The following is a 20,339-nucleotide window of genomic DNA, read 5'->3' as shown; positions in this document are numbered from 1 at the left end:
CCATCCCCATGTTCTTCCTCATCAGGCCCCGACCTCCTCAAAGTTCTCATTGGGCTGATGTTGAGCTCATTCTCTGTGTCTGCTCTGTAGCAGCTAGGGGTGTGATCGTCCTTCTCAAAGCAGCAGACGCTCCATGGTTGCTCCTGGTGATCAAACACTTGACCCATGTGTCAGAGTCATTGTTACATCCATATAAGATATGGATTTTTAAAAAATATCTATACAAATATCGATAGAAATGTAAAAATCCCATTAAAGAAATGATAGACATAAACATGACAGTTATAATGCAACCATCCTTGAGCTGCATGCCAGTATAATTTTTGACAACACGTATGATTGTCTCCCTTCATAACATGTCCCTAAACTGTCCTTCTGGCAACTTTATGGTCTCTCTCTGATATGGGCATTGATGTTGAAGGTCATTTTTGCACCTTACTATATGTCCTTTGTTTTTGTACAGCTTTAAATACAGAGCTTGTTTTTCAGGTTTTAGATGAAAGTGACACTGATGTTTCACTGAAGCAAGAAGAAAAGGAGGTTTCTCGTATGAAAAAAGGTAAAAAAGAATTCAGTTTACATATATTAGCTGTAATGTCTTGAGTCTTTTTCAGTATGACTTATGCGACATATCTTATGTAGGATATAGATCGGAAGTTTGGTAGCAGTTCGGATTTAAAAAAATTAAATCTGTTGTTCCAATAGTGGGAGGAGAGGTGGGTAGAGAGTGAGCTGCCAACCTCACACATTTTGGAGGGGCAGTGGGACACTTCCTGCCTGAGCACACTTCCCCCAGCACTACCTCACTGCCTGAAATTCCCAACAGTGGACGTATGTCACCCCCTCATTGAATTCTACTTAGAAATTTGCTGAGGATTGATATCAGGTCTATAATTTTCAGAAACTATTTTTGAAAATTACGATGACATTCCTCTGTTTTCAGTCATTTTAGTTCTTTCCCGATTTTGCATGATTCCTCTGAGATCACTAAGAATAGTTCAACAAACACATTTATTAGTTCCTTCATGTCCATGGGATGTAATTTATCTCAGGTGAGAGACTTGCTTCTTCTAAGCATAAAGTTGCCATCTGATAATATTCAATCTAAAGACAATTTCCCTGCATAGAGAAGCTGGAAACAAGCTAGACTCAGAAAATTTTATTTTCTTAGTGTCCATTCATTATTATTAGTAGAATTCTTTTATTATGTGTTGTATTATTATTATACCATTGTCTCCTTTATTGTAAAATTATAACATTGGGCCTAAGCAGCAGGACCATTATTTTCATTGTCATCTTCTTATTCTGAAATAAGTTTTAAAGCCTTTCTTAGTCTCCTAAACAGGTCTCAGTTCATTTTGACTCCATAATTTCCAGTTGTTTTTGTGTTGATCCATGCCATCATTTCGTGTTCACTCTTGGTTGTAAGCTGTCCCTTCTTTTATACTTCGTTGCTTAGGTAACCTAATCAGTCATTCATTCACATCTTTATATTTGAACCCATTAGTGAGGTCCATAAGAAATCACACTTTTTCTTTTTCATCATAACTAGGATAATTAGCTATTCCACAATCAAGATTTCTTTTGTAAGGGTCTCTTGATTTTAAAGCCAGTCTTTTATAGAAGTTTCAAACTATTAACATGCCTTCAAGTATGTGCCTGTTGGATTTCCAAATTGTAATGAAAAAATTGTTAATACAATTTTGATCCTAAAATTAATATTTAATTTCAAATACTCATCCTGGATTTGGAAGGAACGAATTATGAAATATTTTCAAATGACTGTAATTATGAATTAGTTGGCTAATGGGTTAAGAAATTTTACTTTGCATGCAGATCATGAGCAAAACCAACTGTGCCTGCAGTGTGCTTGGAAAACCTCTCTGTTTATTCTCTTTTATGTTTCCTTAGAGGAGTCAGGCAGGTCCTCAGCTATTTATTCACCATCCAGAACTTTCCTTGTTGCTGTCCTGTTCCGCTTGGCCTTCAGTGGCCCTAAACTTATTGGCAAGGGTTTACTTGGTGGAACAAGATCACAGTTATCACAAAAAATTCTAGAGATAGCTGGAAGAAGAACACATGGACTTACTCCTTAGAATCTCCCCAAGACACTCTTGAAACCAATCCGAGGGGATCAAAGCATTTCTGCTTTTCTGTGGACTGTAAACAAATCACTAACCTCTCTGAACCTCGGACTCTGAAGGTCCCTGAGTGAGAAGATTAACTCGATGACTGTAGGTCTCTTTCTGCTTTAAAGTTCTACTCTCTCCTAGAGGCACATTTCTGACTGGGATCTGTCAGGATGTCTTTGAACCTGAACCCAAAATGGAAAAGAGTAAGATACTGGGGGAAGACAAGTGGTTGTCTGGGCAGAGGCTGCTGAGAGAAGGGACACTGAACAGTTCCCATTAGTCATCCCGTGCACAGCAGTAGCAGAAAATAAGCATCATTAAAAAGAAATTACAAAAAACAAGCTACAGAGGCTCTTGGATTCTTTATTAAGAGGTTATTATAAATTGCCTTAAGAACATATTGGTGCAGTTTTACAAAAGAGTGTTTGAATACAAAGCGAAATTATATACAAGTTGTTAATGAACTGCTAACACTTCTTTCGGTTCACTTTATTGTGTAATCGCCAAAATGTGATTGATTTTCTTCATTTTGTCTATGTTCTTTTGAAGAAAACCAGGAGCTGTGCAGTGATACTCCAGAAGTAAAGAGAAACCCTTCATCACCTAACTGCGAAAGGTGAGTGTACTGCAATTATACAAATTCCAAGGGAGTACAATTATACTGTTGAAAATTAATTATCAATGTTTAAATACAAGAAGAAAGAAAATAATAGCAACAAGCAAAGGCAATTAAGAGTGGAACCAAATTTTACAAATGAGACAGGAAAGAATAGAATACACTAGATTTCTTACCCTTTTCCCAGACTTTTTCATTTTCTTTCGTGAGGATTTGGGAATAATGAAATGGAACAGGCTTAACTTCCTGCTCACAGAAAGCAACTAATTCATATTATTGTAATATAGTCAAAGAACTAAAAATGTCACATATATGTATGACTATGAAATCATGAGCTGGTTTTTTTGGTGTGGCTTGTTATCTTATTGCCATACATATGTGCAATAATCATCGTATGCTAGAATTTTCTTGACATGAGACTCTTGTCACTTTTAAATAGAAGCTGAATATTTTGGTTATCCAATAGAATGAAAAAAAAAAATGTTTTCAAGGAAGCAGATTCTTATCCTCATGCTGCTCCAAATCTGTCTAAGCTGCTTTCCAAGCATTCAGACCCAGTGTTGCTGAATCCAAATCCTGTGTTCTTTTTGCAGAGGGGCACACTGAGTTAAGTACAAGAAAAACAAAACAAAACAAAACCGGAGAGGAGCTATTATTTTCCTGCACTTGCTCACTGAGTAGTCACTCTTACCCTCAAATCCCATCCCTCCACTCTTCCACTCAGAAACCTTTCATAGCCCCACCACTTTTAAGACAAGGCAGAAACTCCTGAGCGTGGCACAAGCCCCCTGAGCTCATGACTCCCAGGTTAGCTCCCATTTTGCTTCCCAGACTTTCGAAATTGCTTCCCGTTCTGTTTTATCACAAAATTCCACCTCTTTGTCCACACCACTTCCTGGGTTTGAATGCCCTCTTGTGTACTGGTCTGTTACCCTTTCATTCACATCCCAGTTCAAGTGTTCTCTCCTTTGGGGGCCCCGATTCTCCTGGGCAGACTCAGGTGTTCACAGAGCCACCACTGCGGGGATCAGATTGCATCATAGTTCATTCAACTGCAGTAATTATTTGTTAAATACCAACCACGTTCCGGCACACAGTGTGAGCAACTCCTCACGTCAGGTGGAATTGTCGTCTGAGTATCCGTCTTCCCTCTGCACGTGAGCTTCATGAAGGACAGGGCTCGTATCTTTTCTTCTTTGTAACTCTGGCCTCTGACAGGTCTTTCCCGAACGCTCCATCTAAAATAGCCCACCCCGCTTCTGATAAGGCACGCCATCAAATTGTATCATCCCACTGTATTTCCTTCAGAGCCTTTATTACTATTTTAAAGTATCTTATTCAATTATCTATTTCTTTTAACACTTTACATTCTAGCTTTCTTATTTTCTGTATTTTCACTTGAAACTAACTCACTCCATGAGAGCAGGGGCTGTCTTACTCACTGCTGTGTCCTTAGTGTCCAGAATAGCACCTGCCTCAGAGTTGGCATTCTATAATATTCGTTGATTGAATAAATGATGTAATTTTTCGCGCAGTGCTGTTGTTAGGTCATTTTATGGATGATGCTTTAACCTAGAGTTATTTATTAAAATCTGAGTTGAAATTTAAAATCCATCCAAAAACTAAAACATGTTTTTTTTTGTATGTGTGTGTATTATTTCATATATTACTTTTAGGCTTTTATGAACTTGTGTTTTTTAAAAATAATCTTTGAGTCATAACTACAATATGAATGTTAGAACTATTATCCAATTAAAACAATCTTAATGGGAGAATCTTACCAAATTCATTAGTAGTGGTAGTAATAATAAAGATGATTATAATAACATTGATAACTAGGTACTGTCTGCTGAGCACTTACTATCAGTCGGCATTGAGCTAAATTCTGTGTATGTATTATGTAATCCTCAGCAGAGCTCTATGAGGCAGGCACTATTATTATTTGGCAGAAGAAGAAACAAAGGTTCAGGGAGGAATCTCTGTGCTCTGGTCTAGTGCATTTTACCCTCCACCTCCCACCCCAGCATGAATTTCCAGCATCCCAAAAATGGTAAAAAAAAATTTAAAACTTTAAGGACTTCTTTAATAAAATTTCAGCATAAAGGAGGTTGTAATTAATAGGCTCCAGACATTGTGTGAGTGTTCTTTAACAGACAATTAAGCATTAGTTATAATGTTCTTAATCTTATATAAAGTATCAGCTGAAGTTAGGCAGTATAATTACTGACAAAGAACTGTTGACGGTAGAAGCATGTTCCATTTGATATAAACTATTATCCAATTTTTTTAAAAAGGTCCATACATTGTAAACATAGGAAACTCTCTAGAGCTGCGGTCTTAATTCATGGACGTTAGCATGAAGGGATTACTAAAATCTCCTTTTCACTTGACAAATAAGACCCCACGTGATCTGGCCCCTACCTGCCTACCCAGCTTTGCCTCCCGTATCGCGTGTCCCCCAGCCCTCTTGAGCTTTTTTGTTCCCCCGGTACTGAAAGCCTTGGGGCTCATTAACACACTACACACTACTTTTTGCGTCCTCATTGTGAGCTCTTCTCCATGCTGCAACCAGTTATCCTTTTAAAACATGTATCAATCAGATCACCTCACTCCCATGGAAGAAACCCTCCAATGGTAGCACCTGCTCTGCTTAAAATAAACTCCAGTCCCCACCCCATGGCCAGTGCCTCTCACCTCCTCTCTCTGCCTCTCCTTCCTGGGCACTCCGCCCCTGCAGCCCTGGCCTTCTCATGTGTCTGTCTCTCAACAGCCCTACCCTGTTTCTCCCCCAGGATCGTTACACTTCACCTGGAACGCTCTCTTTCCACCAGAGCTTGACTACATATTTCTTTCAGCTGACTTTGCTTTATTTCTGGACCTACCTTCTGTACCTACCTTCCCCCAGGCTAAAGTAGAACTTGGGTTTAAAAGCCTCTTTCAGCAAATAAGAGACAAATGGTATTTGACTACTGTTATTAAGAATAAATTACTGCCAATCCTGTTTAATTGGGGCTACCCAAAAACCTTGAAACAAGATTTGTCAGGAATGAATAGTAATTCTTATACCTGAGAATTGATTTTATATAACTACATAAATGACAGTTTTCAGCATTACATCTATGTCCTAGCTTTCATTTGTTGTGCATTAATATTTCTGAATTTATTAGTATCTAATGTGATTTCTACTTAGAAATTATAAACCTTGGCTTGTTTTTGCCCAGTGTGCCAGTGGAAGATTTAAATTCAAGTTCTGGATACAAAGCCGGAGTGTCTGTGAGGGATGGTTGTAAAGTTGCTTCTTCACTGACAACATCTTCTCAAAGCACATCTGTCAAGGAAACAGTAAGAAAACTGACATCTAATTTAAGGTAAAGATACTTACTAGCATATTTCTACATGCTTTGTTGAATTTTCTAAGCAGTGACAACTCCTGATATTTTTTTCTCTGTTGAGTGGTGATATTATTGAGAAAATTCAATAGAATGACTTTATGACTTGTCTCCTAACTGCACTGATTTAGATATAACGTGGGTGACATGTCTTTTGAAAGAGAACTGTTGTCACTAACTGCCCTCTTGTTATATGGTGGTTGTTAATCCTCTCTCCAGCGTAATAAAGAACCAGGATTTGTAAGGATAGAAGACAGGACAGAAAGGGCTGTTAAAAACAGACGAATGGTAGTGTATATATGCCCATGCCACTATCTCACTTCGTCCTAGCTTACCCTTCCCCCTCCCCGTGTCCTCAAGTCCATTCTCTACGTCTGCGTCTTTATTCCTGTCCTGTCCCTAGGTTCTTCAGAACCACTTTTTCTTTTTTAGATTCCATGTATATGTGTTAGCGTCTGGTATTTGTTTTTCTCTTTCTGACTTACTGCACTCTGTATGACAGTGGGAAGCAGCCGCATAGCACAGGGAGATCAGCTCGGTGCTTTGTGACCACCTAGAGGGGTGGGATAGGGAGGATGGGAGGGAGATGCAAGAGGGAGGAGATATAGGGATATATGTATAGGTATAGCTGATTCACTTTGTTATAAAGCAGAAACTAACACACCATTGTAAAGCAATGATACTCCAATAAAGATGTTAAAAAAAAAACAAAAAAAACCCGAATAGGGGCCATTTATAATGAAGGGGGCAAAAAAAAAAAAAGAATTCTTACTGAATTTCTTCCTTCCTTCCTTCTTCCCTCCCTCCCTTTCTTTCTGTTCTTTCTCTTTTTTTTTTTTTTTCCTGCCTCACGAGGACCCTCATGACATTATGGCCTTCTAGAAAGTCTCTTTTTGTAGCTTTAGATACTGAACTTATTGAGAGAAACTGAGTTTTGCTTTTTGGTTCAGTGTAGAATCTTAACATTTGTGGGCATGGTTAATGAGGGATTTAAATGTCTGGATCTCAGTTCTCAAAGGATGGAGACAGGGAAGGAGTAAAGTCCAGGGTTCAGTTTTTCCAGGTAGGGACCAATGATAGGAGGGGGCTTTACAATCAAGCCAAAGAAGTTAGTATACAGAAGAGTGCTCTCAAATAGGTGTCATATGAGAGGGTGGGGCGCAGGAGCAGAAACACCACTAAATCAGTACAGCCAATTGGTTTGGTTGGGCTTCACAAGCTTTGAGGGACCTGGGTGAGGTAAGAGACTTTCAGCAGAGGGAAATATACAACATGCTCTAGCTGGAATAGTATTTTCCCTTAGGATGTTACTTTGACTTTCTGATCAGCGACTGACAAAATCTTCCTGAAGAAAGGAGTTGGCAAAGGATAGAAACAAGGAGGAAGAGAAAGGTAGAGGTGGGGCATATATATAGGGAGCTATGGCCCCTACGCAGGTCCAGGATAGGGTCTAGGGTCCTGTGTGTGACAGTAGACTGCAAACCACTGGAAGCCATGAACTCCATTCTGCAGTTGCCCTGGGCTTTATGGAAGTTTCTGTGGCGGTGTCTAGGGCTGTGGGGCTGTGCTTACATGGATGAGGGCCCCACCTACCATTCTTTAGGAACACACACCTAACATCCATCCTGCCCTAGGAGAAAGGAGGAAGCTCTTCTTATATTCAGGTGGATCCACCTTGGACTTTGCATCAGGACACATTTTCACTAATGACACTAGGGATCCAGAGACAAGTCATTGATCAAGGAGTGAAGCCAGAGTGCTGCATTCCTGAACAGTAAGTTCTGACTACCAGATCTGCACAGTGTCTGGGTTGGCAAGCTTGCACGAGCCTGGGAATGGGACAGAAGCAAGCCAGACCTCAGGGCTGTACAAATATTATGAGGTTGAAAAGGCCATTCATCCAGTGATCTGGATGGATGTCAGTCTCATACTGCCGTGGCCTACAGTATAGTCCCTAGAAAATGGGATTCTCCAACCATCTTCTTGCCTTCTGTCAGTGTTTGTCCAGACGTAGTATGTAAGATCCTCATCCTTGATGTTGGGTAGCCTTAAATTTGAATCCTGGTTTCTTACTCACTAGTTCTGAGATTCAGGCATGTCAGTTGGTCCCTAAGACATGGTAGTATGGAAAAAATTATATATGAATATGCCTGTGTATATCTGAATAAATGTGTGCATATTATTAAAAAATGTATGGCTATGACATGTCCAATGATTGGGACATTGCTTCAAGTGAACCAGGCCTTCTTGTTGATAATAATAGCCACTATTTATGAGTCATTATTATATTTTACACAGTCACCTAAGTGCTTTGTATACATTAGCTCCTTAGACAAACTTACAAGGCTGGTATTATTTTTAATTTTTTTTTTTTTTTAAAAACGCTAAACTGAAAAAGAGAAACTAAGTAACACTCAAAATCACAAAGACAATTACACAGCTACTGAGGACAGGGCTCCCTGATTTGGAGTCTCTTGCTCTTAATCACGGTGTATATATATACTCACACATACATATGTACATACTTACAAATATACACACACACTTTTTGTAATATTCCCTACATATACACACACACACAGACACCCACACACGCTTTGCTACTCTCCGCACTATGAGCCTGGAGAGATTTGCCTCGTTGTGTTGCAGCAGAGTTTGGATGTACAACTGTGCATTATCATTTTCTTTATTTTTTTCTTGGCTAATTTTTGTTCTGCCTCTAAGTGTATCATCATTATTAATTTTAATGAGTTACATGTGATCAAATAGGAGATAATCTGATTGAGTGTACTAAGGCTTTAAGGTGTATCCACCTCTATAATTAGGCATCACTAGAAAATGTAAATTTCCCAGAAACCATCTCCCTAATGAACATGTAGAATCTTTAGTACTTGAAATCATCATACTATTATCAACTGAACACTCTGAAAGCCAAATGAATTAATAAATAAGCTCCTTTCTGTACCAGCTTGAATTTTTTTGTGGTGATTGTTTTATAAAAATATTGAGTGGGAAAAGAATTGTACACAACACAAGGCTTTAACTGGAACAAAAGGAGCTCCTCATTTACCAATTTTCTCTTTTGCCTTTGGCAGCATGTCATATGTTTTCTCACATTTCACCAGTGAAAACAGATTTCTTGTCTTCTTTGTTATGTTTTCTTCCCTGTACTGCACTATTCTATTGTCTGGTCCACATATTAGTCCTTGTGTTTACTAGACTTTAAATTCCTCCAGGCATGAAGATTGTGGCTGGCCATGTACGGTGTGGAGGGGACCATGTTCTTTACACTCACGATTGTTCACCAGACTTGCCTTGCTTGTCACAGATAAGAGAGCAGTCAGGCCCTTTGAAGTGTGTGGAGTGTTCCCTCCACTTGGTTCACTTTGAACATGACATCATCCTTATCCCTTCCTACACTGCTAAATGGGCCTCTTCTATTAGATTCATGTTACAAATTAATAAAAAATAGTCGTTCTTATTGTCCGTTTTTATCACCCGATTGTGCTCAGTTTAACATTTTCCTATCTTGCGTTATGTTTTGTTTTATGTGTATTTATTTGTTTAATCCCCAAATATAGTAACTCCTTTGAAAACAGATTGAATTTTCCACAGTGTCCAATGTGTATTAGTAGATTTTCAAAAATAATTTTAGTTAAATTGGAAGGGATTAATGTAAAAAGCAGTGAATAGTATTACTGGATGTTAAAGTATTTTCAAATAATGGGGTGCAACTGAGTTGTGTGAATAAGTCAGAGGTAAATAAGGTAAACTGAGATCCAGATTGTTAAATTTTATCAAATGGTCCTAAATATTGAAGCAGTATCAAATCTCAAATCACTTTCAACAACAACAACAACAACAATAATAATATTTTTATGCAGTTACTATGTGCCAGGCACTGTCCTAAGGGCTCTGCATTTGTTAACTCACTTAAACCTTACAACAACCCTATAAATAGATACTTTTATTATCCCCATTTTACAGATGAGAAAATTGAGGTATGCAGAGGTTAAGTAATTTGCCCAGCATTACATAACTCTTAAGTGGTAGAGCTGGGATTTGAATATTGGCAGTCTGGTCTCATAGTCCTTACTCACAAATGCTAACCTATAATGCCTTGTTTTAGTTTATCGTTGTATATGTAAACTTGATATAAGTCAGACTTCCTTTATTTCACCTCTACAAAAGTGCAAACATGCTTCATGTTATCTTAACTTTTAAACATACCAAAAATAAATTTTAAAAAGGAAGTCACTTTTTACAGGTTGCTGCCAGTTACTGAAGCAAAAGAAAAGACCACCACCACAACAACAAAATACATTAGCAATTGAGGTCTATCAAAAGCCAGGACCTGACTCCTGGTTTTAGAAAGTGGAGCCATGCCATCTCCATAGCCTTTCACTGGGTTGAAGGAGAGAGTTTCGCTCTACCTCAAGTAGGAGGCTTTCTCTTCTCCTTAGCCAAGACCAAGCTTATTATTAACTAGTTTACTCTTTACAAAGAACAGCAGGATAACCAGGAACCTCTGTGTATCTCTGCTCATGTCTAGAAAGAGCAGAGTTATATTAACGCAAGAAAGATTTTTCTTAAGGAAAAATTACCCTGTTGAGAAAGGATATGACCATGGATTGAAAAGGAAATGGCCCTCAGCTGGAGCTTTTCAAAGCTTGGTCGTCATATATGGAGACAGAACTGATTTAGTGTTGTAGCTCAGCTAGTTGAACTCTATAAAAATTTCCAACTCAAACTTGTAGATATGGATATGGTTTCTGTAGGAATTCAACTGAAATGGGCATTATAGCCAAGAACCTATTACAGTCCTGGGTGCAAACAATAGCTCTGGAAGATCTTCAGGTTACTTATTTCTTGAATCCCCAAGAAGAGAGATAATGTTAATAAAGACAAATTCCTGATTTTATTAGCAAGTTTGGAGGTGGAACTATGAATAAAAGCTCCAAGGGAAGAAGGGGTGTTCTTGGTAAGAAAAGACTCCCCTTGAATGGTAGCACTTGGTTCTTGAGTCCCTCCAAAATACACAGTATCCACTTGGATACTCCAGACACCAGGTTATTCTTATAGTTCTGTGCTGAGCACCTCCTTGAAGGACCTTTTGTGAATTAGAGGATCACTGTTTCTGTCTTAAAGGAAACCTGAAGTTTGAGGGTGGAGAGAAGTTTGATAATACATACCCTCCTCAGGAACAAAAGAAGGTGTCATTGAAGAATTGCATCGAAGAAAGGGACTCAAGACAATAAATGAAGGAATTTTTAAAGAGTTCTTAAGCATCTACATTCAGCCCCTACATTTATGATTTTTGGTAGCTTACAGTTTTTGAGAGGATCTGACAGTTTTCCTGGATTAATTTTTCAGGAAAAGGAAAATGTGAAGGTCTGTGCGTTTGTGCTTAGAGACTACAGGAGCAGGATAATTTGTCTTCCTCTCCAGTCAGTCTCGTGGGACAGAATCCCCATGGGAAGAGCCGTTTAGCAGAAGTGATATGGAGGAGAGAGTACAAAGGTGGATACTAAGGTCTTGGAGGGAGAGGGGCAAAGGAGAGTACAGGTGGGCGTGGAGATGAGGATCCTTAACAATTAGGGAACCGGAGAGGTTCAAAACAGGAATAAGTCCTCAATTAAAGAGCTTCCATAAAGAGGACATGAAGTTTTGTATATGAAGCCTATAGCAACACTTAGCACATTTCCAGCACTTTATAAAGAATGGATGAATCTGACCAGGGTGCTCAATACCGTCAGAAAATACTCAGTTCCCCAACATATAGTGCAGTTGGCCTGGCATTCTTTCTTCACAGGCTGTACCCCGCTGCCCCGCACAGCTAGCTGACTCCTACTCTTCTTTCGGGGCTTCCCAAATACGAATTTGGGCCCCTCCTCTAGGTAGCCATGGTGCTGCATTCCCATTCTAGCTTCTGTCACACTGTATTGGAATAGTTTGCTTCCTTGTCTGCGTTCCCTACTAGGCTGAATTCAGTGTAATAAGGATGTATTGGGTTCCTAGCATGGGGCACGATGCCAGGCTCTGGAAGGTGCACTAGATAAACGCTTTGTTTTAGTAGCGTTCAGGGAATGTCTGTGGAATTAATGAGCTTGAGGATATTGAGAAAATACAACATGACGCGCTACTTGTGACAAGTGATTCCAATAAAACCTTTACGTGAAGTGTTCCACTTTAAAATAATCTCTCCTTCTCTCTGTGTGTGTCTTTGTCTCTTTATCTGTCTTTAGAAATAATAGTACACACGTGTGAGACATTATTCAGACTATAATGGTGTTTCATGTAAATTTTGATGTAGAGATTTCACAGACTGAGAATAATCCAGAACTAATTCAGAACTTTGTCTCTCCCCAACCTGCCCCTTCACCGTTTCCCACTCCCCACCAAATGCCACCACCTCCGAATATTTGTTTTTCTAGAAATACTTCCTTGGAAGATTGCTGATTAGCTCTAAATCTAAACCCCACAGAATTTATACCCACCATGAAAAGGACCAATACTCAGGACCAGTACAGGGGTTTCAACCCTGTATTGGAGGAAGGGAGGTTGGATTTAGGGGAGGAAAGGGGTGGTTTGTATTTAAAAATACCGCTCACCGCTTCCCCTCCACCAAACCTACCGTAAACTTGACCACAGGCCTCCTTTCCCAGGGACTCCACTTGAAGCTTTGCTTTCTATGCCAGCTGATTTCTGCTCAGCTCAAATACCCAGAAGCCCTTTCTCATCCTGCCTCTTCCCTACTCATCTTCTTACCAGCCAGGCAAATAATTCTGAGGAGTGTGTGTGTGTGTGTGTGTGTGTGTGTGTGTGTGTGTGTGTGTGTGTGTGTGTTACATTTGATGTTGTGAAATGCTGAGGATTTTTAACTTTTTGGATTGAATCTCCTTAAAATTACAAATGAATATTGCTACAAATAATATAATTAAAATACTAAGAATGTAAATTATATAAGAAATAGCTGTTTTACCCTTTGTATGCCATGTTATTTTATAATTGAAAAATTTTGTAAATCCCTTAGGCAATATACATGAAGTTCTTGGAACACTTCAACATAAAACACTCTATATACTTTTAAGATGTGGTAACTGTAAATTTCTAGATTTCGTATGCTCCCAGGAATGAAATGCATGTCATCTAGGGGATTAATCCTAGAAAAGCCATCACACTAGAAGGGTGGGGTGCTCCTGCCTTTTGACAAAATGAAGCACCTGTCAGAGCAATGACCATGGCTGTCTGGAAAGAGCAGGGTCCATGTATGATTTCTAGGAGTAGTCCCTGAGGCCCCGATGAAAGAATTACTCCGAAGAGTTCAGTTCTTTGGTTTTCTTAGGGACAAAGTAAGCCTGTAGTCAGCCTCTTTTCCTCCAGGAATTTTGCAATGCTGACTTAGTTCTCGCCAAGGAGAAATTCAAGTAGGTGCAAGGCTTTCCTGGACTGCTTGGTTACGGACGGGCATTGTGAGCTCATGCTTGCTTGCTTTAATAAACGTTTTATTTTAAGATAAATGTAGATTCCTGTGGTGTTGTAAGAAATAATACAGAGATATCCCCTGTACCCTTTACCCAGTTTCTCCCAATGGTAACATTTTGCAACACTATAGAACAATATGGAAGTTAGGATATTGACATTGACACAGTCAAGGTACAGAAGGCTTCCATCACCACAAGGATTCTTCCTGTTGCCCTTTCATAGCCATGGCCACCTCCCTCTCCCCAGTCAATGCCTTTTGAAGAACACTTTGATGCCAGTTATAAAAACAAACTATTTGGCAGGCACAAATGTTCATCTTTGCCAAGATATTTAACAAAACCCAGGAGATAGAGCCAGTTTGGACAGATGAGTGCTGCATCTCTTTTCCTGGTATATTCTCATCTCTGCTGTGCTTATATTCCTAGGGAGATTCTTCTGTATTTTTTCCCTGAGGATTGTCTACCATCAGAATTTGTCCACACATCTCTGGAGGAACTTACAAGTTTGGAGGCAAGCTGACTTTTTTTTGAACTTTGAGGGAATGACAGAATATCCTGAATTGAATCTTCAGTGAGGAAAAATGTAAAGGATTACCAGTGAGAGGACCTAGAATAGCTTAAGTGAATGAGGATGGGGATCTTTGTACTAAGTGGGTAACTTGGAATTAAAGCTGCATTGGAAACCAGCGTGGCCAAGGTTTAAATAAACTCTGGGAAGATTGTACAGACTGAGAGTAGTCAGTCTCTGAGATGAAAAGAGACAGGATATAGTCCTTAACTTCTCTCCCTGCACCAAAAGTAGTTCCTATCCCTTAGATACACTTCCTCAGCTACCTTTTATGAGGAACTGAGGTGAAGATTGGGTTAGAATCACTAAGACATCACAGGGAAAGATGAAGAAAATTGCATTTACCAAATCCCCTCTCAGAGGCAATACTATATATGATGGGAAGGAAAACTTTGATCAGCAGCTACCTGGGGTGCATAGGGTGAGCCTGGCACTGGCCCACAGTGGGCAGTCCCTGAGCTGCTGAGTCACAGCAGGCTGTGGTGAAGCTGAGTGAGGGGTGCAGTCCTGAGGCCGCCAGAGCTGCTCACGGGACTGGAAGAGGCCCGCCAGGTACAGGAGGGTTGGGGGAGCTCCTTCTCCACCCTCATGCTCGGTGTTGCTTGAGGAAGGGATGGATACACATGAAAAGCTATCAGTGAAAAGAGCACCAGATGATTAATTTGCAGAGGTGCCATATGTCTTCATCTGATCCTGGATGAAGTCCTACATCATTGTTTCTGCTTCTTCACCATCTACTCTCACCTCATTCTTTCCTGTGGGGCTTCTGACTCAATGACCTCACTGGGACTGTCTTGTCAAGCCGCCAGTGACCACTGTGCTGACAAATGCAGTAGTCACTTATCTTACCTGACCTCTTCAGCCCAGCTGACCACTCTCTCTTTCTTGAAGCACTTTCTTTATGTAGCTTCCATGACAGCACACTTCTCATTTTCCTGCTTCCCTCCCTCCCATCCTCTGTGCTGGCAGCTCCTTCTCTATTTGGTTTCTAAATGTCGGTGTGTCTGAGGGCTTGTTCCTGGACCACTTTCTTCTCTCTATTAAATGTTGTTTCTAGGTGACCTCAGCTAGTCTCTGACTTTAAATACTATCCCACATGCCAGTGACTCTCCTCGGTCTATTTCTGTGGCGTCCCCATCCAAGATATCTAGACTCCAACGGCTTTATTATTTATCATTTACTTTTCCTTCACCTTGATTTTCTTTTTCATCTGCAAAATTTTTAAAACCATGTTGTATAATATAATTAGACCCTGGCTTAAAAGACCCACAGCACCAATGTTGGCAAGTTCTAGGCTTTGATGCTTTTTTATACTAGGTACTTGCATGTTATAACTCTACTGTAGACAGCTCATTCCCTAAAAGTTAATATCCTGTTCTGTTATCATTTATGAAAACAGCTGGAGCAATGCCCAGAGCAGACAAACAAAAAGCTGAAAATGTGTTTCAACCAGGTAAGCTTCCTTTCAACATGATCATTTATATTCTAAATGATCCTGTATTCCAAAGGAGAAATAATATACATTTCCAAATGTTAGGTTTGAAAGGAAATCAAATTTGCATTCACTTATCAAGACTTAGATTAATCTGTAGCATATCAGATGCCACAAAGCAACATCTTTTTGAATTTTAAAGATGCAAATGTTTCCAAACCATAAAGCTTATGAAACACTTGGAGTAGGACTATATTTTGAACAGGAAACATGACATTCTGAGTCTTTAAGCAATAGATTCACTGGATCCTCGAGACACTGTGCTAAATCAGAAATCTTTTGTACAAAAGTCTTTAATTATTTTGGACAATTTGATATCTCTCTGGGTTTTTAAAATTCTATCAACAGTTTTTTAAGTTTATGATTTTTCTATTTTAAAAGCAGCTATAAAATAATTAATGCTAATAAAAGAAAGTAAAAGGAATTTTAAGAAATTCATCCATAGTCCCAAACCATTCCAAGATCACTGGTATTTTTTGGTGTGTTTCATTACAACCTTTCTCTCTCTCTGGGTAGATGGTTTTTTGTTTTTGTTGTTTTGTTTTGTTTTTTTTACAGTTTTCTTATAATACTGTGTATCTAGTTCTTAAAGATTTCCTTGGTGGTGGCAGGGAAGAGTCCATAGAGTCCTTCAGTTCTGCTAGAGAAATATCTCAAAAAATCATATGCCCTCTACTTCCTTAAATCACACTCAAGGGAACTGAGACTCCAAGATGTGAACTTGGCCCAACTAACACAGGGGATTAGCATTGGAGCCAGTACAGCCACTGAGGTTCCCAGATACTTCATGCAGGCCACAACAGTCTAGAACTTTTCATGGCACCAGGATCAATACTGAGATGCTTATTTAGGTCTGGTCTCCAATGACACTTCACCTGTGTTTGCTCAAACAGGTGCACCAGCTCTATCACTAGCACATATACTAGCATCTTCTTCCAAGTGCTTATGCTTACAGCCATCTTCTGGAAAACTCTCATAATAATATGCAAATCTGTAAAGACTGGGAGGTGAATGATCCTCCCTGGAATTGTGCACAGCACAGCTGTAAGCAGAGGTGCCGCCTCATCTCTTTTGTGGGGAATGGAATATATTTGAATATTCATGTTTTATAAATGAAATAGAATTGGGAAGTAAGTTCCCCAAAGCATATAACTAGGCAAACTTGAAATGAAAATCAGAACCTAAACTAGATTTCTTCTTAGAAAGGCTGTGTCACAAAGTGTTTGGATTTTAGGGTGTGCCTAAATGTAATACCCCTGTTGATATATTTGCCTCTGATATTTCTGCCTGAGTGCCTACTGGCCTGTGATAAGCAACTGGAAATGAAGGAATATTGTGGTTCTTAATTTCTCATCATTGTTTAACTGTAAAGTGAATTTATTTTCTGAGTAGCATTTTGTTGAAAAAGCAGTAATTGAACATTTTCAGTGTGAAGACTTAGTTGTCATTTCCTAATTAGAGTAAAAGACAGCTTTTTTCCAACATATTTTTGACCCTATTCTAGCACTATTATTATTATTTTTTTTACTAGTATTATTTTCATCAGCAAATCTAACACTGTGATTGATTAAGAGCCACTAGCTCCAGGCACTAAACTAGGCCTTTTATATATGTTACCTCATTTAATTCTCACAACTTTGGGGTGCATAGGTGCCACTATCTCCGTGTTAGTACTGAGGAAATGGAGAACCAGAAAGATAACATTCCAATGTCATGATGCAAGTTAAGTAGCAGATTCAGGATTGGAACCCAGATTTGTGCCACTCCAAAGCTCTTTTCACTACCTCACTTTATTCCATCTCATTCTTATCCAGACTGTAATACTTCATCCTTGTGATAAAGTTTGCAAGTATTACTTGCAATAGGTATACTACAGCTTCTCAGCCTATTGGCATAAAAGAATTATTGTTTACTTACTAGAGACCTTGACATTACATGGTGAGATGTATATGGGGAGATGCTGACAGTAAATATGGTGTGGGGAGGACATGTGGTAGGCAGGTTGTTTACTGTCCCACCAGGAATTGTCCCAACTCTGTCTGTGGCAGCCAGCTTGACAAATCACCAGTAAGGCTCCTGGATCTCTTGACACATCCTTATCTACTGGTTAGGGAACTCTGATTTAACTATTTACACTAAAAAACTTAGAAATTTGCTAAGAATTAGTTTATCATACATCTCAGCGTATCCAAGCTTATACATGTTCTTCATGTCTGTTTCTAAATGATATTTTTTCAGTGTCTACGCTCAGTAATGGACCCAAGGTGTTGGGTCTTGGAGGCCAGACTGAATGTTTATTCAAGGTGTTAGCATAGATGATTAGAATCCTCTTAATGTTCAGGGCAAGTGGGATTCAAAGAATCAAAGCAAGATAAACAGTCAAGAGACCATGAGTTCCTGTTGAAATGGAGATGTTGCAAGCAAAATACAGAACAATTGGAATCACGATTTTCTTCACATGAAACTGGTCTTAAGGACTTTATTAATGATTGGTAGCTTTAAGTGGATGGTTATAAAAACTATTGAAATCATTTATTGAAATCCATGTAGGGTTAACTCTGTGCACCTTGCTTTAAGGTGTGTACGTTTAATAAAGGGAGGACCCTTTGTAAGTCACAAGCTTTTTTGGTCACCTCGCCCTGACCACATCAGCAGTGTCCATAACTATTAGAGTAGCAGATGATTCATGACAGCATTGGTGGTCCTTTGCAACCCAACCTGAACCACCATCTTTTATTCTTTCCTCTTGCAAACCATCTGCTCCATCCAAAATGGAGTTGCTCCAACCTACTAGACTGGCCTGCTTCTGAGCGTTTCCCCGTGCTGTCCCCCCAAATACTCTTCTCCACTCTCCCAGTCCACGGTTGGCCTCCGGATATCCTGCCCACCCTTTGTACAGCCTGGTCAATGCTACCTTCTACGTCAAGCCTACCTCAGTCTCTCCGTGTGAAATTAATCTTGACTTCTGTGTTCTGAGAGAACCTTAAAACTCTACTTTAGCATTAATTAAATTTTCTGCCTTGTATTAGTTTCCTGTATTTTATTTTCTCCCCAACTAGATTATCGAATCCTTGAAATTAGCAATCCTCTCATATCCTAGCAACATCAATAGGTAGCTTTGAATGCATCTGGACCTTACTATTGTGCATTGACTCAAAGTTGATTGTTTCTGCTGTAGTGTCTGCCCACACAAACACATGCATATTCTTGTAAATAGGGTGCAAAATCTATAGATTTTGTAGTCCTGCCTTACTTTGTGCAAACTTATTAGGATTCTGGAGCTCCAGAGCTGCCAGAGCTCTGACTTTTTAAATTCAAGGCAGAAAATTAAAATCTCAGTTGAATATCCTTTCTTTCAAACCCTAATTCCATTCTGAATTAATGGGGTTTGGAAGAATTCCATTTTTGATCTGCCGCAAATACCTCTACAAGAGTGAGTTTAACCAGCAGAACTAAGCCTCTCATCCTGTTACAGTTCTCTACTCACCTTAATTAAAATGTTAAAACAACCAGAAGTCCTTTTACATTGAGCTTTAAAAGTTGGCAAAATTGTTACCTTTTATAGAAACCTCAGGGAGATGTTAGCCTGAGAAAGGAGGTAGCATAAATCAGGAAACTGGCTAAACTGGTCGTTAGTGCTTGAAGGAAATACAGTTTGCTGGTTACAAAATAGTGAATGTTGAGAGACTGAATATGATTTTGAATGTAGCGTGCTGTATAAACATTCTTCTTTTTTTTCTTTGCATTTTTGAATTTTATTTTATTTATTTTTTTATACAGCAGGTTCTCATTAGTCATCCACTTTATACACATCAGTGTATACATGTCAATCCCAATCCCCAGTTCATCACACCACCAGCCCCCTACCCCACAGCTTTCCCCCGCTGGTGTCCATACATTTGTTCTCTACAGCTGTGTCTCAATTTCTGCCCTGAAAACCGGTTCATCAGTACCATTTTTCTAGGTTCCACATATATGCGTCAATATACGATATTTGTTTTTCTCTTTCTGACTTACTTCATTCTGTATGACAGTCTCTGGATCCATCCACGTCTCTACAAATGTCCCAATTTCGTTTCTTCTTATGGCTGAGTAATATTCCATTGTATATATGTGCCACATCTTCTTTATCCAGTCATCTGTCGATGGGCATTTAGGTTGCTTCCATGACCTGGCTATTGTAAATACTGCTCCAATGAACATTGGGATGCATGTGTCTTTTTGGATTAGGGTTTTCTCTGCATATATGCCCAGTAGTGGGATTGCTGGGGTCATATGGTAGTTCTATTTTTATTTTTTTAAGGAACCTCCATACTGTTCTCCATAGTGGCTGTATCAATTTACATTCCCACCAACAGTGCAAGAGGGCTCTCTTTTCTCCACACCCTCTCCAGCATTTATTGTTTGTACATTTTTTGATGATGGCCATTCTGACTGGTGTGAGATGATATCACATTGTAGTTTTGATTTGCATTTCTCTAATGATTACTGATGTTGAACATTCTTTCATGTGTTTGTTGGCAATCTGTGTATCTTATTGGATAAATGTCTATTTAGGTCTTCTGCCCATTTTTGGATTGGGTTGTTTGTTTTTTTAATATTGAGCTGCATGAGCTGTTTATATATTTTGGAGATCAGTCCTTAGTCCCTTGATTCGT

At 39.2% G+C, this 20,339-nt stretch overlaps 1 protein-coding gene across 1 annotated transcript in view; it reads left to right on the top strand.

Moving 5' to 3' along the window:
• Nucleotides 1-20,339, top strand: part of MORC1 (MORC family CW-type zinc finger 1) — a 199,623-nt gene that overhangs the window by 155,087 nt on the left and 24,197 nt on the right. The window contains 5 exon segments of the mRNA XM_082394691.1: nt 490-559; nt 2,682-2,748; nt 5,970-6,116; nt 14,048-14,132; nt 15,589-15,642. Of these exon segments, the coding sequence (XP_082250817.1) occupies nt 490-559; nt 2,682-2,748; nt 5,970-6,116; nt 14,048-14,132; nt 15,589-15,642 (423 nt within the window).

Source organism: Balaenoptera borealis (genome assembly GCF_965194805.1).
Source record: "Balaenoptera borealis genome assembly, chromosome: 5".
NCBI classification, from domain to species: Eukaryota; Metazoa; Chordata; class Mammalia; order Artiodactyla; family Balaenopteridae; genus Balaenoptera; species Balaenoptera borealis.
This window is presented reverse-complemented; position numbering and strand designations above follow the sequence as displayed.